At 40.4% G+C, this 21,327-nt stretch overlaps 2 protein-coding genes across 2 annotated transcripts; both read right to left on the bottom strand.

Moving 5' to 3' along the window:
• Positions 1-169: 169 nt before the first annotated feature.
• LOC104448503 (sodium/calcium exchanger NCL) lies at positions 170-5,922 on the bottom strand. The gene is made up of 9 exons (XM_018876091.2): positions 5,377-5,922; positions 3,292-3,498; positions 2,638-2,819; positions 2,232-2,377; positions 1,877-2,141; positions 1,644-1,768; positions 1,290-1,533; positions 888-1,196; positions 170-611 (listed from the first exon to the last, which is right to left on the bottom strand). The coding sequence occupies exons 1-9, from the start codon at positions 5,777-5,779 to the stop codon at positions 363-365; spliced, it is 2,130 nt and encodes a 709-aa protein (XP_018731636.2). The 5' UTR covers positions 5,780-5,922; the 3' UTR covers positions 170-362.
• Positions 5,923-6,486: 564 nt separating this feature from the next.
• Positions 6,487-10,587, bottom strand: LOC104448502 (homogentisate 1,2-dioxygenase). The gene is made up of 9 exons (XM_010062344.3): positions 10,275-10,587; positions 9,825-10,055; positions 9,041-9,120; positions 8,593-8,760; positions 8,278-8,453; positions 8,028-8,097; positions 7,763-7,917; positions 7,368-7,451; positions 6,487-6,951 (listed from the first exon to the last, which is right to left on the bottom strand). The coding sequence occupies exons 1-9, from the start codon at positions 10,505-10,507 to the stop codon at positions 6,733-6,735; spliced, it is 1,416 nt and encodes a 471-aa protein (XP_010060646.2). The 5' UTR covers positions 10,508-10,587; the 3' UTR covers positions 6,487-6,732.
• Between the last annotated feature and the right edge of the window lie 10,740 nt (positions 10,588-21,327).

Raw genomic sequence — 21,327 nt, 5'->3', positions numbered from 1 at the left:
ATGAAGGCACCTGCCAGCCCACGAAAAATGGCAGTGACTAAGGAGTCGCCGGCGACCAAGGACATCGGCCGCTGTCAAGATTCAGCGAGCAGGACAAGAAGTTCCGATTCCCGCAAATATCACAAGGCTGAGTGCTTATACGATAGAGAGCAAGATAGCAACTAGCAAGTAAGGAACTTCGAGAAAATCCTCTTTATTTTGATATTTTACGGTTATCTCAGTCTTAAGTGTTCAAGGCACCATCTGGGTACCAGTCTGGACTCCAAACTTATAATTACACCTTCAATGATCAATCTGGAATAAGCTAATTATACCAAAATTAGCAACAAAATATCTTTAAGCAGCAACCTATGTGTACAGTCCTAGGAGTAATTGAGGACATCATCAAGGACATAGACCAACAGAAGAGACAGAGGGTACAACAAGTAAGCCAGGATTGATGTCCAAACTGGGAAGGTTGACCTGAAACTTGCGGTCAGACCCACCACCCCACACACTATTAGCACCACAAGAACTTCAGCAGAGAATTCCCATGTCAAGTTTCGAGCGTATATCAGCAACAAGAGGACGCTGAAGCTAAGCACATTGCTCATGAACACCTCTCCATAGATCTGCATCACCACATTGCAAACCAATAAGCATGTCAACTCACTTTTCCTTTCTAAGAAACTGGTCTGAATTAATACAACAATCCATGGTCACTCATCTAAATACACATTCTGCTTCGACGATGCAAAGAAACATCAAGTAGTGCTGTTCGATCTCACAATATAGCTGAGAGGGTCATGTCAATAGCGACCAAGACTTGAGGACAATGAGAAGGTGCTAGCTTTATACACCAACAGCACAAAGAATTTCCTTGAAATTACAGAATTAGTTGAACAGACCTTGGAAAATGTTAGAGAAGTGGTTCGCGCCTTCTTATTTCTGGCGCCTTTGATCGCCTTAATAGCTCCTCTTGCACCTCTTGCATTTGTGGCCAGAGGAACCAATATGAATGAGATGAAGAAAGACGGTACACCTGCTGCTTTCGAAAAACTCTGCACACTGGAAATGAGAGGGTCTGCAAGGACCGCTGATATGAAAACACCGAGCAACAACGACAATAAAGACTCGACCCAAATCTGCCATGATTTCTCTTCATGGCCTTTTCCTTTTTCCTCATCCACCACCTTGTCAGTTTCTTCCCAAGTTTCCTTGCATAATCAAGCCGCAATATCATATGTTTGAAAAGAATTATGGCAGTACCCAGCACTGAGTTAAAAAAACCAAGTTCTAGATATCCTTACTTGGTAGAAATCATCTAGACTGGTGTTTGACTTAGACGCTTGGTTCTTAATGCCTACCAATCCGGCAATGAATTCCTCCTCATTTATCTGGCCGTCTCCGCTTCTGTCAAAAATCTCGATTACCTTTAAAACTACTTCATCCATGTCAAAAGGCGTGTCACCAAATTTGACGCCTGTTATTAGTTCCTTCAGCTCAGATTGTGATATGGTATTGTCTCCACTGCGATCAAACTGTTCGTATAATCTGAAACCACAATGCAGGTAGTCATAATTCATAAGAAAATAACTAATTAATTAGTTTCCTTAATAAGTTACTAATAGTAGCACATCAGAAAGTAATTAACACAGCCTAACCTTCTAATTGCAGGTAGATCAGGTGTGCCATTTTCCCTGAATAGGGTTTCGATGGACTTGGTCTGTACATGCCCGAGAATTTCTGCGACTTTTTGCTTTTTCAATTTGCGTTCTTCCTTTTTCCTCTGAATGACAGGTTGAAAGAGTTGGAAAACACTTCAGAACAGTTTGACTGCACATTCATCGTAGAAGGTTAATCAACAAGCAAATTCATCCCTCAAATGCAGAATTACCTGATACGAGTCCATAAAAGATTTTTTCATGTCAGGTTGCTTGTCAATCGCAACCTTTGCCTTTGTGAGCCATTTTGTGAATCCATCGACGAATTCATCTTTGCCTATCCTTTGGTCACTGTCAATGTCAAATTCCTTTATAACTTCATCTACCGCTTCATCTTTGTCCACGTGCACATTTTTGAACTTGATTTCTAGCAACAGCTCTTTTAATTCTGATGGAGATAAAGCATCGTCCCCATCGTGATCGATATCTTCAAATAGCCTGCATTATGCACACTTTGTTATTACCAATAAGAACAACGCGATCTTGCTCATATCAGGCAATGAGACACGTTGTAGAATGAAGACTAGCCTCCTTATAGCACGGAGATTTGGTGCTCCATCCTCTGTGAGAAGTCTTTCTGACGCTTTACGTTGGAGATGTTGTATGATTCGAGGTATTAGGTGCACATGTTTCACATACTCGAGTCTTCTCTTTTGAATCCACGGCTGAAATATCTGCAACAATTAGCCAAAGGAAATGCGCACTTAGACATTTAATCTACTCAAAGACATTAGTTGTTGCATTCTCAGTGGTCCCAAAGATTATGGCACATGAACATAAAGCTACACTTTGCCTCATATCTCTAGGAATCTAGCTTTTGAAAACTAGGCTCAATATCATTACTGAAGTTAAGGATGCCTCGAAATATTTGGCTTTGAAAGGCTTAATGCTATGCTCAGCAATGTACATAGACATATGGACATGCATGATTTACCTGATAGAAGAAGTATAAGAGCAGCAACATAACTGAAACAGCAAGAGTACACAGGATCACAATTCGTTGAGCTGAAGATATCGAGAAAATTTCCGGGATTTGTATCATGATGAATGGTATTGCTGAGAATACCATTATCCTGGCAGTATAGCTAGTCTCCAAATCAGTGATGATACCAGAGCCTGGGATCCCAAATAAGAAAGTTTAATCAGATTTCTCTCTTAGTTATAGATAACATCACCAATTTTCCTTCTCTTTTGCCTTCAAGCTATTTATTCGGCAACTAATGTATTAGCACAGAAAAACGTATAAAGGTCAACCATTCTTGATTATTAAGAATTTCAAAGATTGTAGAGGATGGTTAGGACAGAAAAACATAACTTGGAAGCAAACGAATTAAGTCAAAGCATGTGCATATGCATGAGAAATGCCTGCAACATGATGGCGTGGACCTTTGCCACAGCAGTCTTAGAAACAGAACCAAATGAGACCCATGTCTTAAAAATTTTCCTCTCAGTAGACTTTAGTCTCTGATTTTTGAATTTTCTTGAACTATGTAGAGAACCTTATATCCAAGTACATTCCAACAATGTACTCTTCTTTCAAATCTTGACATGATGAAGTGAATGCTCAACAAAAATCTGGAAATACTACCTTTGAAGGTAGATATGAACTTCTTCAATGAAACTTTGCTTGAATTTGAAGGGTTGGACTCCCTTCCATCAGAGAACTCTCTGCTGCCAAGGAGGATGCAAGTTCCCCATAACAATGTCAGAAGCAGGATTGAGGATCCGGCCAGCAAGCCAACACCGGTCACGACATATTCCTGAGCCACCTCTTCGCTGTTTAGAAGTCCGGATGCTGGACAAAAGCAGGAAAAATGATAAATCGAAGATACAATCCCTTGTCAATTGAGGGTTTTATGAGATGTAATTCAATACTATAGTTGTTGCTGACTTTCAGCACTCATCTCTTCAGTGAAATTGAATGATGAAACTTCAACTGTAGAAATGACTGGGGAGAAGAACTGGATGTTATTAGGAAAGGAAGAGCTACTGCGATGTGCAATCGGCATACTTGATCATAAAAAAATTTAACAATACACAAGTATTTGCAAATGTCCAACTCATGAATAAAGAAAGGTCCACTGTCCCATGAAAATCCCAACATTACTATTTCTCTTCCAAAACCCTACTCTCTCTTATCTTTTTCAGCTTCCTCCTTTCTTGAACTGCTGATTTCACGTTACTCAGGATTTCGGATACTCTTCATCAATAACTTCTACACATGACCTTCTAAAAAAAAAAAACTTCTACACATAACCAAAAAAAAAAATTCGAAACTCTAAATAATGTGAATCTGATTTCTAGAAAGAGCAATTGGGATACAAATCATTTAAAATTGACAGAAGATGATGAGCTTCCTGTTACATGGCGCACAAGTTGCCAAGTGACATTGTGAAATTAAATGAGCCAAGAGAAATCTCTATGGGCCGTTTGTTTGTGTTTCTGTTAAAAAAGTGTTTCAGGGAAGAAATAGAAAAAACACCACCGGCTGTGGTGGCTCTGCTGGGTAGGCTCCTGCCTTTGAAGGGAAAGGTCAAGTGTTTGAAGCCTCTACAATGCAAGTTGTAAGGAAGAGGCGTTTTAGGTGTATTATGCGTGGCGCCCTTGGTGGGTCCCAAGGGCTAGCGTCACCTTATAAAAAATAATAGAAACATATTTTCGGGAATAATTTTTATTTTTTGATAAAGTTGTTTTGAAAATAAAAAATGAATTTTGGTAAATTTATTTTTTTTTGTTTCTTTTAATTTTATTTTTCCTTTTTCCTTTCTTTTTTTTTTTCTTATTTTGGCCGGCAACCTCGCCCGGCCACGGCGAGCTCGACCGGCAACGAGGCTCGGCCTCGCCTTGCCCGTTGGGCGAGCTTGGCCTCGCCAGATCTGGGCAAGCTTGAGCTCGCCTAGTCAAAGCGAGGCCGAGCCTCGCCACGGCGCCGGCGACCCTCGACGGGTCGCCACCCTCGTCGGCTCGCCGGGCGAGGCCGGCAATCGGCCAAAAAAAAAAGAAGAAAGAGAAGAAAAAAAAAAACGTTTTTATTCTTTCAATTTTTCAAAAGTGTTTTTGAAATAAAAAAATAATTTTTTTATTTATTTCTTATTTTTGTTCTAATTTTGTTCTTGGAACAAAAAAACAGATTTTGAACAAAAACGCAAACAAACGCGTTTCTGTTCTTTTTTTGTTCCCGAGAACAAAAAAAATGGAGAATCTGTTCATGAACAACAAAAAGAAACACAAACGTGCAGGCCCTATACTACCAAGAGTCAAGAGTCATGCATGGTAGCCCTGCCATGGCAACTTGAAAGATTTGGTCATGTTCAGAGGCATAGGATCAGCTCCAACTTCTTGCAGAAAGCACCTCAACTGAATGCTAGCTTTTGGTGATAAAGAAACTTGCATTGGCACAAAATTTGCTGACGAGCAACAATTTTTCATTAAATTCCCTTTACACCATACTTGTATCTTGTTCCTCTCAAATTCTAACTCAGGGAAATTCAATTTTACCAACACTTCTTCAATTTACAGTGAATTTTCAAGAATCATTAACTCTCAGAGTCCATCTTTTGCTTCGTATTTAAGCAATTGATTAAAGCACAAACTTGGCCATCTAAGAAGAGGAAGACGACGATGAAGAGAGCAGAAGAAAGACTTTGCAGAAAAAGATTATGGAGATGCTTACCTAAAAGTATTAAGGCCTCTGGTAGAGCACCAAGGACATGGAATGCACTGGCACCAAATATTCCAGGACCGAGCATGTTAAATATCTGCTCGCTCGCAGAAGCAACGTAGGACTCCCCATGAAACAGCAGATACTCGTAAACCAATATCAAGAAAAGGTGACCTGCTGTGCTGTACGAGCATGGCAAAAATCCATACATCTGCTCACAAAGTTCAACCTCATCGTCCCAAGCACCAGCTGTTCCTTTGAGAAGAAGCAATTTAGGAGGTTCATTATGCTGATCATGGCCTCGATCAACGCCATCTGAAATTAGCCTTAAAGAATGACCTGGCACAGACCGGCCATTGACTGTCGAGATGACTATAAGAATTGTGACAAGAGTGAAGATGCTCCGGATGCACATTATATGCAGGGTAATGCAAAAGCTGTGTGTAGATGAATGGAAAAGAAGAGTTTGATACTTGAGGAGGGGAAGATCAGACCGGCCTATTTCAATCTTGAAATAGCTTGGCCAAAACAAATTCTTCAAATAACAGTTCAGTTAACAGTTACGCAAGACAAATGGGAATATTACTAATCAAGTCAAGCTCTTGTTTTCTTTAATGGATTTGGTGCAGCCATGTTGCAATTAGCGTAAGACGTCCATTAAATTAAGGAAAGAGTTTCTTGCAGTATTAGACTAACGAAATTTTGGTTGGTTTGTCGGACAATTAGCTCTCTGATCGTCCATGTCTGAGGTTAATCCATGTCTTCATTTTTTTCCTTTCCCTTCACTTACTCTATTCTCCACGTCAATAGTTTATTGACGATACTTACAATGGTACATAAACAGATCTTTCATGGAACAATTTCAATCTGTGAGAAAGATCACTATTGCCTATACAGAGATGTTTAAGACACGTCAGAGACCGAAGATCGGTGCTGATTGATGACTGGGTCATGAAAGCAACGATTGGGTCAACCAATTTAACCAAAGGGCAAATCAACCTCTGATCTAGGATTGATTTTCAAAGTCTATATACTCCAGCAAAATCATTAATTATCAAAGTAGGAATAAGCAGATTCTTTTCTTTATTAACAAAGAATGAATAAGCAAAATTCACCCCATTGCAAGCCTCAGGTGCTCACATTCACAGACGCTATCTAGTAAACCACACACAATGAGGTAGCAGGCTAGATGTCACATCATAATCATTTGATCATCTCAAAGAGAGCAACAATAGTAACCAGAACCCCAGCAAGTTTTGTGTCACGCATGCAAGACTCTTTCTATGTACGATTATTCTATATCTGTTATTTACATGGAGGTGGGTGGATTCTCTATCTCTTCACCATCCTGCTTAACCATGACACAAGCTACACATCTGCACATCCGTTTTGTGTATCGTGACCTTCAATCTTCATCCCTTCAAAGTGGGACCTGAGTCCGATCCAGCACTTGTAATAATCAGGATCCACAGAGGGAGAATCAAGTGCCCAATGGCAAACTCGTGGGATTAAGCACGACTCAAACATGAACGCCATGGTATTGGTAATTCTATGGGGTCCTACATCATTTCCTCGAGCAATGGTGGCCTGCCAGCCAAAAGGATAAGGATCAGTGACCTATGGAAGTTAATCCACTTACAGATTGTTCAAGAGCTTACAATCTCCAACTGCAGAAACAATCTTTAAGGAAACTACCTTTAAAGTTGTCCTAATAGAAAAGAAAATTAGCAAATAAATAAGTAGCTGCCTACTCGGGGAAAACGGGCACTATTATCATGTAACCAAAAGCTTTCTCAGTGTTTGACAAAAAAAAAAAAAGCTTTCTCATTGTAACTCAAATATCTAGCCTCCGAGTCCAATTCTTGATGCCAAACTACTCAGACAATGATATGAAACTCTACTTTCAAATTGCATTTTCTGGTCATCCTCATTTAACGGTTGAAGACGAGAAGATTCCATTACTTCCAGGAAAAAAATCACCGTAGCTGAATGCAATAGCTAACCTCATAAGTCTTGGTATCAGGACCATGTGGAGTCATACAGCTGTGAAGGCTAGCACCACCTGGGAGAAAACCGTCAGCTTTTGCCTGAAGAGAATCAGTATTTCAAATACATTACAACCAAAATGACAGAATTTAACCAATCAAAAAATTAAATCAGCCAATAAAAATGCCAAAATTTGTGGAACGGTTTTAGCTTCAGATTTAGAATCTTGCCACAATGGCTCCTGACGTCCTTCCCCCTTCCACCATTGAGAAAAGTACGGAAAAAACTCTTAAACTGAACCACAAAGCTTTATTGGACATGCAAATCCTTCACCTCATTAAGTTTAGACTATAGAGCCTTTCTGAGTTTTATATACTCTCTAAGTTAGCAATGCGACCAAAGAAGATATTACCTCATATCCACCATGGATAAGGCCCATGAATTCACTCATGCAATTGCGATGGTAATATGGAGGTCGGAATGTATGTTCTGCAACCAACCACCGAGGAGGGAATACGACAAAATCCAGTAATGCCACTCCAGGTTTATCAGTTGGTGCTGTCAATACTGCATTATAATCACTGGGAACTGATCAAGCCCATACCCCATATAAACTGACAAATCGGAAAAGCAAATTGCTAAAAGCATAAGAAGCATAGTGACACCGTTCTGCATACCAGTGTTTATTGATGGATCGCTATGATCAAATAAGACGGTATTATAGGGACAAAACTTGCTCAGGTCATACTGTGAGGAAATACAGGAAAATTATCCAATCAGCTATTTGAAGATGCAGTCTGATTGATCGAACTTGGACAGAGAATCAACTAACAACATGGGAGAAAAAATATATGCAAATTTCTTCATATACTAACCCCACCTTCGTTCATTCACATAGTCGAAAGCAGAAGCAATGAGAGTATTCACCTTATAAGGAACATAGTTTCCATGCCATGCGGCCACATTAAAAGGGGAGAAATCCTGCTTCGCCGTAAACAGTTGGCCACCAAACTTTTGTGTTATAGTGTACCCAGGACAGGACTTCTCTTCAAACCAAGCTTTGGGTACAAGAAAGTGTCTCGGATCAGCAAGACCATTGGCACCTAATAGAAACAAAACCCACATCCTCACTATTTTGCAATTTCAACATCTAACTGGAGAAATCTTTGCCATGTGAAGCTTTGACAACTGATAATTCAACCTTAATCAATTAACATGAAAACTTAATTGAATATCTGATACCTATTGGTCCCAAATCGGGAAGTTGAAAATGAGTGCCGAATATCTCAGCAACATAGCCACGAGATGGGCCATCTGGAAGGTCCACGGAAAAGTGAAATCCCTGAGGTAAAACAGCAGCTTCACCTGGGGAAACCAGCAATTTTCCACATTCTGTGGTGATCCACAACCCTACACAATAGTTCGAAGAGTGAGATCTCTTCCTTCATTGGATCCCCCTATTTAATCAAATCTAGTATAAAAGGAAAATGAATTTCACTAGTATAGATTTAGTTTGAAATCGATTCTAACGTCGCAGGGCACCTCTACATACACAGGATATCGTCATTCAACAAGAGATTGCAATTTTCAGGTAAAACTTTTTCCAAATTTTGGCAATTAGTGCTCAGGAAGAAAGCACGAGGCCTTGGGAAAGAGGAAAATGACAATCCAGAATTCGTAATGCACTTACTTCCTTGCTGTGGAACAATTAGAAAATCACCATCAGCATTGCAGAATGCACAGTTGTCCATTGATTTATTGGCAGTGTACCTGCAATGGAAGACAAGTTTCTCATCAGAAGTGGATATATACTCCATGCTAGATCCTGTAGGTTAATCAAGTTTGGAATATGCGCAGACAACTTAACCAATCTCCCATCATTAGGAACCAAATGCGCAGAAAAAATGAAGTTTTAAAGGAAGCCAATACAAGAGAAGGGCATCGTGTGTCATGTTCTTTTTAACTACAGCCATGGCTCAAAGACACATCACCAGGAAAACACAAGTACTGCCAAGCTCAAACTAGCACTGCAGCCAACTTCCAAGTTACTAGCACCATTTTATCCACTTCCATTAGTTGAAGGGTAAGAGGAAAAATAATCAGTCGTGAACTCCAAAGAATGCAGATTTTATCAACTGAACATGCAATGCAAAGTTCATGTCCATTTCTCTGTCAGACAAATACTAAAAAAGAGCATGTAACTAGCCTTCCTCATGATTTGAGCACAACCAAAGAGACAATGAAATCTGGGAAAGCTCCTCTCTCCCACGGATTCTAGCAACAGAGTTTCCATAGTGGGTCCTTAGACAGTTACAGGTAAATTCTTGAAGCATTTGGTATCATAGAAAGAGCAATAACGCCAAAAAAATCACATGATTAAGGAAGAGATAGATGAACCACTTGCAGGAATCGGTCATACAAAAAGCAATCAAAATGGGCTCAAATAAAGAAACTAGCAAAAGGATGCCCCTTACATGTGAACAGCAAATCCGTGCCGAAGGAATGAGCTTCCAGCCCCGCACATTGTCAACAGTCCATCGACAAAATCCGTCGGTGCATCCGGAATTTCCAAAGGCTTCCAACGCAATTGAGTCGGAGTCGCGGAGCTATTGGACCGGTCGAACTCGCTAAGGAGCTTCTCGTGTGCCGGAACACGGGGCTTGAATGGTTCGTGCGTGACCGATGGCTTGATCCGATATAACCAACTGCCCAATGGCCAAGAAAATCAATCGTTTAAGGTATGAACCAACATCAATTTGCCGCAACACATAAAGAAATAATTTTCCAGGCAAGAAAAAGGTCAACGATCGTTCCGACGGAAAGTCAACCCGAGCAACGCAACGCCGCAGTACTCGACTGCTCGACGAAAAGGAAAAAAGAAGCGCACTATCGACGTCAAGGCACGCCCCACGGGCGATCATCACCTGCGCTGATTGAGATTGCGCGGGGAGGTGAAGGAGGTGCCGGATATCTGCTCGGCATAGAGCCCGTAGGGGCAAACCAGGGGGCTGTTCTGGCCGACCGGCAGCGCGCCGGCGATCGCCTCGGACGAGAAGTGGTTGCCGAGGCCGGTGAGGTACTCGACTCCGGCGGCGCCGGCGGGGGCGCGATCGGAGCCCGCCCTTCCCTTCTCCTCCTCCGCCTCCGGCCGCGCCATGAGAGCTCGACAGGTGTTGGGAGCAGAGGAAGAAGAAGAGAGCGTGAATCAGTGAGGAGGAGCGTGGAGCGTGGTATTAATAGCAAGGTGGGGTGGATTAGGCGGGTGACGCGACACATGCTGATCCGAACGGCGGGCGGTGCGGTGGTGGGAGCACGCGGACGGAGACGTGTTGGGATTGAGGAACGAACGACGGACTGACGGACTGACTGACTGACTGGGAGAGATGGGAAGAGGATTGTCGCGAGGTGACGGATCGGGTAACGCTGGTGTCTTTTTCCTCGCGCTGGCGAATTCGGTTACGGAGTTTTCCCTTTCCCGCGATGCGAAGGAGAGGGCGGGAGAGAGAGAGAGAGAGAGAGGATGCGCGGTCGGATGACCATGATGATGTCGCCGAGGCACGTCAGAACCCATAGGTAGGCATTAGATTAGGAATATGATCAGAACCCGGACGATGTCCTAACTTGAAACTTAACTAATCGGGTTGAATCCGAACTCGGCTCATTCCCGTCTCAAGGCCACGTGATGCGCGTGGGATCTTGATGGCAACTGTTTATCTTATTGGCATGTAATCCTCGTGATCTGGTCGATTGGTGGGATTCGTAATTTTAATATTAAGGTCATGTCTCCATGATCTCGAGAGTCTTGAAAAAATTCGTAGTTCCTAATAGAGTCTTGGGGATGGTCTCGTAAGTAGAGTTGGGAATAATGGATGAAGAGAAATTATATTCTATACATTAACTAGTGAATAATATATGTGCCTGTTCATAAACTTTACATAAGAGTAGAGGTGGCAAAATGGGCCATGGATCTATTTTTTGACCCATATTTTTTACTAATGGGTCGAATATGAGTTATAAAGATGTAATATGACCAGCTAAAATGGGTCAAAGTGTTTTAAGTTAACTTCTAAATGGGTCGAAATGGGCACACATTCTGACCCATTTTCGACCCATTGTCAAAATCTAAAAATAAAGAACTCCCTTAGCGACAGACAGCTGCCCTTTGTCTTCGACACTTTGTCTGTGACCCATTTTCGACCCGCCTCCGCCACTCGCCTCCACCACTCGCCACCGTGGCTCGCCTCCAAGTCACCTCCGCCACTCCATTGAAGGTCGACGAGCTTTGTCACCCACCTCCGCCACTCTCCGCCATTGCTCGCCTCCGAGTTGCCTCCGCCGCTCGCCTCCAAGTCGCCTCCATCGCCCACCTCCGAGGCTCACCTCCGTCGCTCCAAAGCCGCGATGGAGTACGCGTTGGCCCCCCTTTTTATTTCCCTTTTCTTTTTAGTTTTTTTTTTTTTTTTTGGTGTGACAATTTCTCCAAATTTGATTCGTTGGTGCTTTGGAGAGATGGCTGATGAATCATTGCTCAACCTTGTGTTTTGACAGAGCTGTCTGAATCTGGGTACTGACGGGAGTGGAAAGATTGTGTCTTTGAAGGGTCGGGAGGGATTGTCGTTCCCGGAGCGTGAAGTGAAGGATTCGGGAGATGGGGTTGAGAATGGAGTGTTAAATTGCTAAAGGAATGAGAGATGAGACTAAAACTTTATTTTATGTACAGAACAACGTACAGAACAACAAAGTCTTTTACAAAAGAAAATATAACATAAAAACACTACTAAAAGAGGACCCATAACTACCCATGTTCTACACAAAACACATACTCCACTAACACCTAAAAACTAGGATAACCAACACACATAACTCCACTAACTCTAATAATTGAAAAATCAAATTAGCAAAACGTGCAAAAAGAAATAACTATTATTTCAACAATCCCTCCCTCAAACTGATGTTTACTAACATTCAGTTTAAAGCCTCGACTGTTTTCAACGTGCAAACACCTAATAACTTTATGAGCTTCACAAATGACTCCATCTTGAGGGCCTCGGTGAATATATCAGCAACTTGATCTTCACTCCTTCCTGCAGTAGATTAGATCAATTGTTCCATCATTGCTAAGATCTCTCAATAAATAAAACTTCACATTAATGTGCTTGCTTTTTCCATGTAACACCGGATTCTTAGAGAGTTTGATTGCTGAGTTGTTGTCACAAAAAATTTTAGTAAGTCCCGATTGCTTGAATTGCAGCTCCTCAAGAATTCTCCTTAGCCAAATAGCTTAACAAGCACTAGCTATTGCAGTAACAAATTCAGCTTATGTACTTGACAATGTGACAATTGGTTGCTTATTGGACAACTACAAAATAGCACATGTCCCAAACATAAAAGCATAACCCAAAGTGCTCCCCCTATCATCTTGATCTCCTGCATAATCACTATGAGTAAATCCCAACAAATTAGACTTTTCATCATTCTTGTAAAATAGCCCAAAGTCTCTAGTTCCTTGCAAGTAACGAATGATTCTCTTGGCAGCTAACAAATGCATTCGTGTAGGATTCTCTATATATCTACTGATTAAATTCACATAATACATTATGTCTGGTCTTGTAGCAGTTAAATATATCAAACTGCCCACAATTTGTTTGTAAAGTGTGTTGTCAACCTTCCTCCCTTCACGATCGTTATATAACTTTAAGCCAAGCTCAACTGAAGTGTTTATAGGATTACAATCCTTCATCTGAAACATGTCCAAAATTTCTCTCACATATTTCTTTTGAGAAAGAAAGATCCCATCATCCAATTGTACCACTTCTATGCTAAGGAAGTAATGCATTATATCAAGATCAGACATTCCAAACTCATCCATCATAGATTTCTTCAAACATGCCATCACAACTTCCAGTAAATATAAGATCGTCAACATACAAGCTGACAATAAGTATTTTCCCTTTATCTCCAATCTTGACAAAAAGCATATGCTCATAAGGACATTTTGAAAAACCAATTTTAAGAAAATAAGTTTCAATATGACTATACGAAGCCCAAGGGCCTTGTTTTAGCTAATAAAGAGCTTTCTTCAATCTATAAACTTTATGCTCATTTCCAATCTTGACATAACCAGGGGTTGCTCAACAAATACATATTCCTCCAAGTACCCATGTAAGAATGCCGATTTGACATCTAGTTGGAAAATAGGCCAAGAATTCTATGCCGCCAATGCAACCACCAATTTGATTGTGTCATGTCTCGCAACTGGATAAAAAACTTATGTATAGTCGATCCCACATTATATCCATTGACTACCAAATGTGCTTTGTATTTATCAACTTCACCATTTTTTTTCAGTTTTGTTTTAAAGACTCATTTTATACTAATGGTTTTTTGTCCATCTGAAAGATCAGATAGCTCCCAAATATCATTTCGGCATTAATTTCATCATCCATCGCTTTTCGCAATTTTTCTTCTTTGACAGCACTCTCAAAAGTTGTAGGGTCATAGTTTGAAAATAAGACAAAGTGAGTAATTGAATCGCAAATTCCAGTTACCTCATAATCTTCCATCCAAGCAGGCTTTCTTTTAACACGGCAAAGAGATTGGGCTTCTTCTTCATTGACTTTAGCACCTGTTGGTGAAATTCCAACAGCTGTAGAAATCGTATTTGATGAATTTTGGGGCAAACAAGGTGCTGAAATTTGCTCATGTTCAGCATCATTGTCATAAAGAACTTGGGTAGGCTATTGCCTATTCCAATCCCAAGTGTTCTCTTCATCAAAAACAATATCCCTGCTAGTCACAATTTTCTTTGTTAGTGGATTGAATAATTCATATGCTTTGGATGCTTCATTTACACCAAGAAATACACATTTTTCAGCCTTGTCATCAAGTTTCTTCCTTTTCACATCCAGGACATAGGCATTATGCGATGCATCCAAAGATTCTAAAGTGATCTACAACTAGTCTTCTCCCACTCCAAGCCTTTCTGGTGTCATATTCTGAACAACAAAAGTTGGACTTCCGTTTAAAACATAAATACTCCAATTTACTGCTTCTGGCCAAAAAAAATTTGGAACTCTTTTTCTTGCTAATAAGCTTCTCACCATGTTGAAAATGGTTCTATTTTTCCTCTCAGATACACCATTATGTTGTGGTGTATATGCAATAGTAAGCTCTATTCGAATGTCATGCTTTGCACAAAAAACTTCGAATTCTTTTGAGCAATATTCACCACTACGATCTGTTCGAAGAGTCTTAATTATCTTTCCTGCTTCATTTTCAACACGAAATTTGAAGCTTTTAAATGTGGATAAAGCTTCTAATTTTTCCTATAAAAAATAAACCCAAGTTTTCTGGAAAAATCATCGATGAAGGTAATTAAGTATTTTTTACCTCCATTAGAAGATGGGTTTATAGGACCGCAAATGTCCGAATGCACCAGCTACAAAACATCCTTTGCTATTCATGATTTCTCTTTTGAAAATTGAGAACGATATTATTTGCTAACAATACATTCTTCGCAAACTTCGGAAGGAATAGTAATTTGAGGAAGACCTGTCACCATGGTTTTTTGTTGAAAGGTCTTCAATCCACCAAAACTCAAGTAACCATAGCGAAAATGCCACAGCCATAAGGGATCTTTCTTTTTAGCCATCAAGCAAGATTGAATATTTTCAATCTTTAATGGAAACAATCTATTTGAACTCATAGAAACAATCGCAATAGCACCTCTAACAGAATCATAAATTTCATAAGCACCCCTATGAATGATGATTACATAACCATTTTCTTATGATTGGTCAACACTCAATAGGTTACTTTTCAAGTCAAGAACATATAACATATTAGAGATCATTTCCATAAAATCATTATTAGTTCTTATCTTAATATCACATTTTCCCATCACTTTTACAATAAAATGATCCCAAAAACTCATAGTGGAATGAAAATCTTCATTTAAATGAGAAAAAGAAGACTTACTTCCACTCATGTGGTTACTGCACCCTGTATCCACATACCAAATATCTGACTTGCGCTTCTTTTCATCTTGAACAGCCATCAACAACGTTTCTGCTTCCTTTTCTTCAACAAAATTTGAACTCTCTCTCTTTTCTTTATTATTAGGCAACTTAGTATAACCTTGGATTTGTTAGGATCCCGTCCTCTGCCTTTGCCTTGAAATTGGGTATTGGCTTTGAAATTCCTACCAACATCTCTATTTCCTTGATCTCCCTTCCTCTACCTCTACCTCTTATCCCTTCCTCTGAAATTGTTGGAATAAGTATTGGTAGAAGCCTTCAACGCTTGCTCATCTACTGTTGAACTTCTGTTCATCTTTTGTTCATGGACCAATAAGGAGCTTTGCAATTCATCAAGAGAGAGCGCATTTATGTCTTTCGACTCTTCAATTGAGCAGACAACATAATTAAACTTTGGTGTCAAGGAACGCAAAATCTTCTCCACTATAGTGACATCGTTCATCTTCTCGCCATGAAATCGCAACTTGTTGCTGATCTTCATTATTCTGGCACAATAACTGATGACAGATTCTCCATCCTTCATCACTAGTATCTCAAAATCTTTTCTCAAGGTTTGAAGTTGTGCACACTTCACCCTAACAGAGCCTTGATATTTTTTCTTCATAGAATTCCAAATATCCTTGGAAGTTTCTTTGTAAAGAATAGTCTCCAAGATGGGACGATCGATAGCCTAAAAAAAATAATTTTTTACCTTTAGATCCTTCAACTTTCTAGCTTCCAATTCTGCTTTCTGGGGATATGTCAAAGCCATGCCTGCTGATAGCTCTTGAATTCCAGATTCGACAACTGGCCAATACTCCTTTGATCGTAAAAAATTCTCCATCAGCATGCTCCAATGGTCGTAGTGACAATCAAAGCGTGGAATTGCCGATTGAACAAAATTGTCGGTGGCCATTGAAAATATTGTTGCTACAATTATCTCATATCTCACACCTCTAAATCTTCTTTATCTCTTTTAAAAAACTCTCTCACGTTTCTCTCAGGCTCTGATACCACTATTAAATTGCTAAAGGGAGGAGAGATGAGGCTGAAACTTCATCTTATGTACAAACAATGTATAAAACAACAAAGTCTTTTACAAAAGACAAATACATAATATAAAAACACCACTAAAAGAGGACCTATAACTACCCATGTTTAGCACAAAACACATACTCCACTAACACCTAAAAGCTAGGATAACCAACACACATGACTCCACTAACTCTAATAAATGAAAAACCAAATCAGCAAAATGTGCAAAAAGAAATAACTATTATTTCGGCAGAAGAACAGTCCAAGTGCCATAACTTGGCACGGGAGAACACTTACGTGTCATAACTTCAAAATGGTACACTTAAGTGCCAGTTTCGACGTTAAATGGAACACTTAGGTGCCACTTCGGCGAAAATCCAGTCAAATGGCTGACGTAGCAATTTTCCGGCGAGTTTGGTCCAAAACGACGTCGTTTTACACGCTAATGTGGCGATAAAATACAAAAATAACGTCATTTCGTGTCTGATGTGTAAATAATAATATAAAAATTAATTGAAATAAATTTAAACTTAATTTTATTTAAAATATTCTAAAAATTAATAAACTAAAAAAAAAAAAAAAAAGGAGGCCAAAGGGGGCGACCGAGGGAGCCCTCGCCGCCGCCGCCTCCTCCGCCGTCGCCGGGAAGGGTTGGCGACGAAGGGAGGGTCGGCCGAGGCCACCGACCCCCGGCCGACCGGCGGCAAGGGCGCGAGTCCTCGCCGGATCCCGGCGAGGCCCGCGAGCCCTCACCCCGGGCTCCGATGAGGGTTGTGGGCCCTCGTCGCCTCCCCACCGCCGCCAAGAAGGGTCGGCCGACGGCGAGGGCCGCGACCCTCGCCCTAAATCGCGGTCCCTCGCCGCCGGTCAGGCCTGGGGCCGACCCTCTCCCTTCGTCGCCGGCCCTTCCCGGCTACGGTGGGAGGCGAGGGCTCAACCCTCGCTGCCCCCTTTGGCCTCCCCTTTTTTTAATTTTTAGAATATTTTAAAAAAATTAAGTTTAAATTTATTTTTATTAATTTTTATATTATTATTTACACATCGACACGAAAAACGGCGTCGTTTTGCATTTTCTCGCCACATCGGCGTGCAAAACAACGCCATTTTGGACCAAACTCACCGGAAAATTGCCACATTAGCCATTTGGCCGGATTTTCGCTGGAGTACCACCTAAGTGTTCCATTTAACTTCGAAACCGGCACTCAAATGTACATTTTCAAAGTTATGACACTTAAGTGTCCTCCTATGCCAAGTTATGGTACTCCAGATGTCCCAAACTCCTATTATTTCAACATGGAGAGTGTGCATCAAAGACGCCAGCTTCTAATTGGGTGACTTGCCCTGTTTGTGGGAAGAGAGTCCGCAGTGAAGATTACGGCATCAATTTGCATTTGGGTAGGCATTTTCTTTGCTTCATCCATTGTCCCATTTTTTGATTTGCCAAGCTTAAATTGAGAATATAGGAGTTAGGTGGCATTCTTCACTTTCTCCGAGTTTGGCTACTGTATTTCTCTACTTTGGAGCGCATAGACTTGACTCAAACACGATACAAGCCTAATACAGTTGAGGGAAAAAATAGGGGATGCTGGTGTTACTAGATTTCCATGTGCCAAATGTTGAGTTTATTAAATCTGTTGCGTGGCGCAAGGGTCGTCGACGGGTATTGTGCCTCTTCTTTTGTGGTTATTGTGCTTTGGTTGTCACAGATTGCAGCATCACAGAGGAGCGAAGAGTACCGGCAACTATTCAGACTTCCACCTAAGGAAGTAAGTGGATAAATGTGTTCAAATCACCTAATCTGTCTATCGCATCCTTGTACAGGTTTTATAGTCGTTCTCTTTGCCAAGAATTGCTTAAGAATTTGACTGGGGGTTTTCATCTTTTTTTAATGGGAAAAAAAGAGAGAGGGACTTATTACTTTTTACCCAAAAAAAAAAAAAAGGAGAGGGACATCCTACTGGGGCTTGTTGCATAACTTTCAATCAAGTGCTGGTTGTCGTGATGAAAATTTTCGGTACATCAACTAGGATTTGGTTAATATAGATTATTAAACCTAGGCTTAACTCGGGCTCTTCCAAGCTCATATCAATTCGCGACTTAGATTGAAATTCTTAACATGTAAATGATTTTAAATTATGACTCACCACTAATCTATTTTTGGTGGGTCGATTAGAAACCCAAGTAAAGTAACGGGAGATTTACTTTATTCCTACAAACCAAAGATTGTGAGTTCGGAAACTTGGTTACGCTTCGATGCCTTTTTCTTTTATTTTCAAAAATATTTTTGCAAGCAATTTAGATTGATTTTAAATCTATTTCCCTAAACGTGAAGTGATTATGCAGGTGCGCAATTCACCAATTTAACACCCGAGATAAAAGCAAATAAAAAAAAAATGCAAGATTTACCTCATAGTTACGAAAGCATCTGTAATGTTACATCAAAATTCACATTAACAATCTTAGATATAATCTCTAATTAACACGCAATTTTTATTTTTTCTTTTTCACTTATTTAGTGAAGATCATGCAATATGCAATACTTGCTACTAATTTAACATAAAATAATATTACATGGTAATATGGCTTAAACTACATGACATAAATAAAATCCAGTATGTCCTAAAGAATGAAATTGATTTATTCTAAGATAATTTTGGCATTTTCCATGAAATTTCGAAATTAGAAAAATGCCAAAATTACCTAGCTAGATTAAGATTCTATCCGCCTTATATTAAGGATTAGGCCGGGCTAAACCCTAATTTAAACTAAGATATTATCTTAACTTAGCAATCTCTAACCTAGAATGAAATCTATCTAAAAATCAATTTAAACTTAAAATGAAACATGCGATTTTACCCTAATATGCAATGACGTACAAATAATGCCATAATTCTACATGACATATGCATGATGACTTTGTTTTGTGTTTTTTTTTTAATTAATTTCGAAATTAAAAATTGCCACATAATTAAACATGCAACTTCAATTAAACAAAAACTAAATGAATGCATTTTTTGGATTTTTTTATTTAACAAAATAAAATTGATTCAACCAACATGACGATAAATCGGATAAGATATGATCGATATCCACAAATTGGCGAACCATATCTCGCGCATGAGATTGGGTTGATCAATTTTTAAATAAATCACAAATCGAATCTCGGGCGTAAGATCGGATTGGCGATTTTTCCGTGCAATTGCGAGTCATATTTTGAGCGTGAAATTAGACCGTCAATCATATGCACGTTGCGAGATTAGGAAAATTTCCCAATTTAGAAGGTTACTCGAAATTACGGATATCATAGCATATCGGAAATTTCCATCATGTGCATCAACGGATATTTCAAATAAGGAAACGAAATATTTGGAAATCAAATAAAACGAAATTTTTACCTAATCCAATATTGGTTTCCAAATTTGGACTTTTGCGCAATCGGACCGGGATCGCAATCGGCGGGCAACAGGGTGGTGGATGATGACTAGCAGTGGATCGTGGTGGCAATCCGCTACAGACGGTGGTTCGGCTTGGACAGTAGCCGAGATGGTGGACTCACAGTGATGCCTCGATGATTTGAGACAGGTGATGGCTCACAAGGCGGTGGGGAGGTGCACGGCTAACTCCCAACCTTACAACAGAGACTTCTCGGAATGCCTGCAACACTAGAACTTGCAAAGACAATTAGGAGCAGGTGTAAACCTTTCTTTGTTTTCTTTTTATATATATGCACCAAGATCTATGGTGGAGGATGATGACTCAGTGGAGATTCCCTTGCTACGTGTACCCTCCTCAAGGTCCAGACGGTGGAGAGATTTTGACTGGCTTCGCTCGCTGGATTCGGATGAAATTCATTGGGAAATCTGGGTCTCGCTGGGCGGTGCTTGGACTTTGCTGGAAGTTGCTCACCGGCCTGGAATTGCTGGAGATTCTGGTTTCGCTGCAAGGACTGACAAACCAAGCCAAAAATCACCGCTCCAGTGCCTTGCTCCCCAAATTTCCACCGATTTTTGTCACCAAGTAGATTGTGGTGCTTCAGTGGGGTTCTCCACAAATCTATGCACGTCGGCTTGCTGCTGGGCTGACGTGATAAAACCTAGGACGTGGTATATACGAAGGATGTCGTCTGGGATTTTGGTGACTTGTTATGGGCTCTGGACATAAGCTAGCAGACCGATGCGTCAACGTAGACAACGGCAAAAAGGGCTGCAACTCCAGTGTTCGATGCCAAGATGTGTCACCGCACACTTGCGATGGCGGTTGCCGTCAAAGATCAACAGCGTCACTGGAGTAGGCTTTGGCGAAAGGACCCGTAGCGAGTTCACGTTGAAGCTCGCCTCACGGATCGGCACATGCGGCGTGAGAGGCAGCAAGCACGGCAAAAAGGATCTCTCGGCCAAGCCTTCGCGGAGAGAGAAGCTCTCTCATTGACTTTTCTCACGTGTACTTCTCAATGGCCGTGTTTTCTCTCCGAATCCTCTGTCTCTCGTATGTTCTCTGATATAAGGAAATTTTTGACTCCATGTGGCCTCGTATTCAATGTAATGTGGCCCTCCAAACCCCTATGCGTTTTAACTTATCGGATTAGGGTTTTAATTTTTCCAAAACGATATCCACGAAGATTTCTTTTCCAAACGCATATTTGTTTTTCCAAAGGCAATATTCTTTTTTTTCTGAATGCAATATTTGTTTTTGAATTGAAATCTAATAAATCTGTAAAATCTCCCAAGAATACGGATTTGGGCCGATTTACTCCATTCATGAACTTAGCCCAACTCATCAAATTAAAGTTTTGAACCATCAATTCTAACTCATTTGTCATTGGCCCAATATAAATGTAAATTAAAAATAAATGCACCTAAAATTATATGCTATGCAATTAACTATTTTTTTCAAAAAAAAAAATTAACCCATAATTTTTTCATGCAAT

Source organism: Eucalyptus grandis, chromosome 6 (assembly GCF_016545825.1).
Source record: "Eucalyptus grandis isolate ANBG69807.140 chromosome 6, ASM1654582v1, whole genome shotgun sequence".
In the NCBI taxonomy this organism is placed as follows: domain Eukaryota; kingdom Viridiplantae; phylum Streptophyta; class Magnoliopsida; order Myrtales; family Myrtaceae; genus Eucalyptus; species Eucalyptus grandis.
The sequence above is the reverse complement of the archived record's forward strand: the minus strand, read 5'-3'. Positions and strand labels throughout refer to the sequence as shown.